Genomic DNA, 6,520 nt, shown 5'->3' on the forward strand with positions numbered 1-6,520 from the left:
CACATTTCAATTTTTTGAACACCATAGCAAATTTAAACACACTATGGCAATTTTGTTATCATGACACTCTTTTTTTTTACATTTTTTGTTCCTTCTTTTTTTGCATCATATCATGAAAACACATTGGCAACTTAAGTTCGAATGGCTATTTTCTTTTTGTAAATTTTCATGCATGCCATTTTTTAGTTTTTGTTTTCTCTACTCAAAGTGCCATTTTTTGTTTTAAGCCATTTTTTCATCAGACCCATGCTGAAGTTCACGGGATTTTTTAGTATACAAATCATTACTTTTTATTTGTATTTTTGCCTTACATATTTAAAGTCACGTCTAAGTACTACCTAAGGCTTCGTGTCCGTGCTACAAGAAGACTGAATGGAACGATCTCGTTCGATCGATAGCTTCTTTCCTGGTGATGAACCTTTCATAGGCGGTCGCCACACCGAATGTCAGGTCAATATCGGGGTCCAAAAATTATTAAATGGGAGCACCTGAAACTCAGCTAGCTGAGATTTGTCTATGGTCTCATTCACATGACATCATCATATATGTTGGCTAGACTTTTTTCTTCTCCCTAGGATTTGCACATGTCGTGTTGTTTTTTGGGGCTTGGCCTTTTGTTCTCCTGTCGCAAACATACGAGTCCATAAAGAGGAGCACTTACGTCTTAGTGGGCTGACCTGTACAACATATTTTTACTTGCCATAACAGAGTTTTGGAGTGTTTTCTTTGCTGTTCTACAAATAAAGCGTCTTCTTAGGGTTTTTTTCCAGTTTTTACTCAGTTCTGCAGTAATCACCAGCATGATGTCTCTGGCGCACATGATCTATCCCGGTTTTGTTCCATGCATTATTTATTTTTTAAAAATCCATCAAATTGTTTTAAATATGATGGATTTTGCAGTTTGTCTGTGGGGAATTGGTCGCTACTTCTTTGCCTGGGCCGACCATCTCCTATTGTTACTGGGTTGGGATAGATTTTCATTAGCTATGTACACAAACAAACAAAAAACACTATCTAGATGAGCTTGTCATCACGTGAAGAAAAGACCCTATAGGAGAATGCAAAATCGACCCTACAAGAGAGTGAGTAGTAATAATATTTTAGAGAAAAATAACCAAGTTTTTTTCAAAAAGGTATGGCCCGACTAGAAACATGCAGTTGCGAACTCATTTAAAAACTTGCAATTGCGACCCTAACTTAAAAACTTGCAGTTGCGACCCCACTTGAAAACTTACAATTACATCCCAAAAATTTGCAATCCACTTCAAAACTTTGGGTTGCGACTCCACTTGAAACAGTTACAACCCCATTAAAAACTTGCAGTTGCAACCTAAAACTCTTGCGACTCACTTGAAAACTTTCAGTTACGGCTCCACTTGAAAACTTGCAGCTGCAACCCAATTTGAAAATTTGCAGTTGCATCTCCACTTGAAAACTTATAGTCGCGACCCGACTGTGAAAACATGCAGCTGCGACATGACTTTAAAACTTGCACTTGCACCCCTCTTTTAATAATTGCAGTTGCGACCCCACTTGAATACTTGCAGTTGTCACCCAACTTTGAAAACATGTAGTTGCGACTTGGCTTTGAAAACGTGCAGTTGCGACCCGGCTTTGAAAACTTGCAGTTGCGACCCGGCTTTGAAAACTTGCAGTTGCCACCCAACTTTGAAAACATGCAGTTGCGACCTGGCTTTGAAAACTTGCAGTTGCAACCCGGTTTTGAAAACTTACAGTTGCGACCCAGCTTTCAGAATTTCCAGTTGCTACCCGGCTTTGAATACTTCAGTTGCCCCGACTTTTAAAACTTGCAGTTGCGACCCGACTTTGAATACTTGAAGTTGCGACCCGATTTTGAATACTTGTAGTTGTGGCCGACTTTGAAAACTTGTAGTTGTGACCCGATTCTGAAAAACTTGCAGTTGTGACTCGACTTTGAATACTTGCAATTGCGACCACATCTAAAAACTTGCAGTTACAAGCTAGCCCACATGAAAACTTTTAGTTCCAACCCGACTTGAAAACTTGCATTTGCGACAAGATTTGAAAACATGCTATTACAACACTGACTTGAAAGCCTGTTGTCGGCGCCACATTTGAAAAAACGGTTGTTTGCGATCAACTTTTGAAAACCACACTGTTGCGACTCTATCTAAAAACTAACACTTGCAACCACGACTTCATAGATTGCAACTACGACCCAATTTGAAAAACTCGTAGTTGTGACTAGACTTAAAAACTTTGGCCACACAAATTTTTGAATGAAAAACGCATGCAAAATACATTTCTATCGAGAAGGTGGCATGAGCTTTGATATCATTAAAATAAAAGCACAAAATGACACAAAAAAGATTAAGTAAAAATGAGGAATAAAAAATAAATTTAAAGATGGAAAAAGGAAACAAAAATGGAAGAGAAAAACAAAAAAATGGTGAAATCGCTAAACAATCAATTTTTCATTCTGTGGTAACAAATGAATATTAAGCTAAAAACAAAATGAATACACACAATTAGGAAAAGCGAGAAGAGTGGAATAATGTTCTACAACATATAGTGAAATAAAAAAAGAAACAACAATTAATCATGAGAGAAAAAAAGTCATTACAAAGAGTTGACCCCTGGAAGCTACGGTCAACAAATGACAATAACATGATTCAAAAAAGAAAACAAGTGACAATAACATGCACGGAAGAATGCAAACAGCTACCAACTATTCACACAGTGGCGGACCCAGGAATTAAAGCTAGCAGGGGCGAACATTTCAGGTCAAAAAATTTTAAGATGCAAATGCACGTGTACTGAATCAAAACTCATGGCATTCAACTACCAAAATCATAAAAAGGCATAAAAAGTTATTAGAAACAACTAATAACATGGACTCCTGTCGCGTCTTGTCTTTGGGCCTTAAGTGCAATTGTGCAAACGCTGCAGCCCAGCCCAAACTTGTTTCTCTCCCTCACCCGGTCACCCCCATGTGCCGCATCGCTAGGACATAACGCACAATGACTACAATCTAATGCGAGACCATAATTAAAACTCAGCTAGCTGAGTTTCAGCAAAACCGTTACTACCTCCGTCTAGGTGAATAAATCACTCGCGTAGTTCTAGGTCATCGATTTGAGGAACTAAATATGTGATATATGTCATGAAAAGTATATCACTAGATTTCTACACGGATGTAAGTTTTTAAATATATATATTTTGTCACATATAATACATATTTAGATAGTTAAATCGTCGATCTAGAACTATGCGAATGACTTATTCATCGAGACGAAGGTAGTATTAAATTAACAGGTATAGTATCAAATCAGAAAGCAATTTTATCCTGAATATGTCTGTCCGAATCAGATGCACGCACATATGCCACAACCAAGTCCACGCGATGTCCTAGATAGTGAGCTTAGCAGGTGAGGCTGGTCCCCGGGTCGACGCCGAACTGCTGGCAGAACTGCTTGTAGAAGGCGACGCGGTCGTTGACGGCGCTGGGGTTCTTGCCGTTGCACTCGAGCGCGCCATTGATGGCCCTGATGGTGGCGCCGAACCCCTGGCCGGAGACGATGACGTCGTGCACGCTGTTCATCCAGTACCAGAGCGCCGCTTGGAACGCCAAGACGGGGCTCCGCGCCACCGCGTCCGGGTCGTTGAGCCCGTCGAAGCCGAGGCTCTGCCCTGCCGCCCCGTAGTTGTAGTTCCACGAGATCTGCAGCGGCCCGCGGCCGTAGTAGCCCTTCCCGGCGGCGCACGGCCACTCCGCGTTCGTCGGGTCGCAGTAGTTCTTGCTCGGCCCGTTGATCTCGTCGATGTAGCAGAACTCTGCAATTCATTTCGTAGTAGTACAAGCTCATCATTGTCAGGGCTCAGGACTACATATATAGGCGTGGTGAACTGTCGGCGTGCGCGGTGAGCTTACTTATGGTCTCGTGGTTGACGTGGGCGAAGAAGGCGGCGATCTCGCGCTTGGAGTCGTCGTCGGAGCCGGTGCGGCCGAAGGCGGGGTACCCGCCGAGCGCCGTGAGGAAGGCGTCGCGGGTGTAGAAGCCCTTGGCGGCGCAGTCGTCGGCGGCCTGGGCGACGAGCGCGCCGAAGAAGGCCGGCGTGACGATGGCGGGCACGGACACGTTGTTGGTGACGGGCACGGTGCAGGGACCCGAGCGGCAGCCCGTGCCGCAGTACTCGCTGGTGGCGCCGCAGAACCCCCAGCGGCTGCAGCACTGACTCGCCGCGCACCCGCAGTTCTGCGCAGCCGCCATGGTCGATGCCACTGCCAGGAGGAGGAAAGCCGCGGCGGCGCCGAGAGCCAGCACCCGCGCCATGGTTCGTTGCTGATGACCCGAGCGGTCGAGATCGTTGGCTTTGTGGCTACTAGCTCGTGTCGTCTGATCCTTGATCGATGTCAAGTTTCCGATGGCTCGCTGCTGTTTATATAGGGTTCTCCGGATGGCGGGGGGCAGTGACTGAAATGACCTCTTTGTGTGAGCGTCTGACCCTTTGGTCCAAGTCCAACGAGGGCTTGGTCAAACTGCAGTCGGCGCGTGCACGTTGTGAATTGGTACGTGAACGTCAACCGCGTCTACGTTTGCGGGCTTCACTCCAGCTGCGTACGCAGCCTGCGTTTCACGTTCTTTTTTTTCTTTTCTTTTGGAAAAAGTCTGAAATAAACCTTAAAGTCGTAGTCTAAGTTTGAATCAAACCTTGAACTATTAATCCTTGAAATCAGCACCCTAACCTTATCGATCCCGGTTAATCCCCGACCCTACACCATTCTGGACATGTTTGTCTAAGCGGGAAAAGACAATCCCGACCTGGATTAGACATTTTTCTCACCAACGACCATGGCACACATTGTCTTCTTCCTAATCTCTTTGTCATGTGCAAGGTGAGCTCGTACGCTAGCGTGTAGCCTGTGCGCCCAGACTACTACGGAGATGTATGAGGCAAGCCGTTGAAGCTACGAGTCACAGCAGGCACTCTGAGCTCGCATACGACATCCTTGGAGCACATGAAGAAATTGTTCAAGTCTGGCTTGGGCTCAAGCGCGGCAAGCGCATCCACGAGCTACTGCCGGAGCACGCGGACGGGCGAGAGGAAGAGGACCGCCCCTCTACCTCCTTAGAGGGACGCCGTGAGGAAGACGCACGGCTCGCTCCGCCCTCCTCTGCGCGCAGTACTCGTTCTCGGCGGTGACATCCTGCGGGAAGCGCTCGTGCTACACCGCCATGGCATGCTCGTCCGCCTCGGCGACGAGGAGGCGCCGATCCTCGTCGCTGATTAGTCACGGGGGAGGCGCGAGCTCCTGCGCCTGCTCGCGCGTCCGCATGTCGGTGTTGAGTATATTGTGTACGTGTATATTGTGTATTGAGCCCACCTCCTGTTTCCTTCGTATAGTCGAGGTTGTGGTCCCTCTCTGTACTCATATATACGTGCCTGGTGCACCGATCAATGCATTGTGTTTGCACAGCCTATACTTCATATTCTACAGTCGGTGAAGTTCATCTGCGATCGAGGCCGCCCGGGGCGCTGGAGGAGGCAAGGAAGAAGGCGCGACAGGAGGGAAAGAGTGGCGGTGGGCGCCTGCGCGCGGCTTTTAACCAGCACACTGGGCGACGCGTGCCAAAACTGCCGTGCGCGCTGTCGCTTTTTCCCCGCGCGCACGTCTTTTTCACGCTCAAACTTTCACGTGTCTGCTGGAGCGCGCCGCGCGGCCTCTCGCGCGCCAAATTGGCGGTTTATCTAGCGCGCCGAATATTTCGCGCGCATTTGAAGATGCTCTTAGTCTAATTCTGTTGACGGCTTGACGCTCAATTAATTTCGACCATGCTCAACTGAAGCGTCTCGCTACCATAAACTTTCACCGCCGGCCATTTGCACATCTTCACCGGAATTTCTACCACAACATTAGGTTCCTGGTAATTCGTGAGTCCTTTTGATTTTTCCAGCATCCTCAATTGCTACTCCAGTGAGTGGAGGGTGCGGTCTGGATGTTTGCCTCCGCGCGCGCCCTGAGGAAGATGATGCAACTGTAGTGTAGATGAGAGAGAGAATGACTAGCGACAGATATTTTTAAGCAAATGACTATTGACTAGAGATGTAGTATTATATAACAAGTGGGCCAGTGTGGTCACGAGAGTAGTAAGTGATCCCGGCCGGGATCAGATCTTTTCCTGTTGCGCCAAACAAAAATAGGGTCGGAATTAATCGGGATCAATAAGATCAGAGTGCTGATTTTAGGGATTAAAAGTACAAGGTTTGATTCAGCCTTGGCGTACAAATTCAAGGTTTATTTTAGACTTTCCCCTTTTCTTTTTGATGACGAGCAGCCTGCGAGCCACACACTCCCCCAGCATCTAGAGAACAGAAGCGTCCTAAAAATATGTCGGACTAGCCAAAATAAGCATCCGGCTGCTGCATTTTGCCGTGGAGGAGAGGGCGTCACGATTGCAATAGCAACCGGTTGCTTTCCCCGTTACGTACAAGCAAAATTGATACGAAAAGAAAAAATTGGACGGCAGCTCGCCGG

General features: G+C 46.8%; 1 protein-coding gene across 1 annotated transcript; it reads right to left on the reverse strand.

Moving 5' to 3' along the window:
* Window positions 1-3,300: 3,300 nt before the first annotated feature.
* LOC123141514 (chitinase 6) lies at window positions 3,301-4,380 on the reverse strand. The gene is made up of 2 exons (XM_044560632.1): window positions 3,914-4,380; window positions 3,301-3,816 (listed from the first exon to the last, which is right to left on the reverse strand). Exons 1-2 carry the CDS (start codon window positions 4,314-4,316, stop codon window positions 3,404-3,406), a joined length of 816 nt encoding a protein of 271 aa, XP_044416567.1. The 5' UTR covers window positions 4,317-4,380; the 3' UTR covers window positions 3,301-3,403.
* Window positions 4,381-6,520: the final 2,140 nt, after the last annotated feature.

This window comes from Triticum aestivum, chromosome 6D, assembly GCF_018294505.1.
Source record: "Triticum aestivum cultivar Chinese Spring chromosome 6D, IWGSC CS RefSeq v2.1, whole genome shotgun sequence".
NCBI lineage: Eukaryota > Viridiplantae > Streptophyta > Magnoliopsida > Poales > Poaceae > Triticum > Triticum aestivum.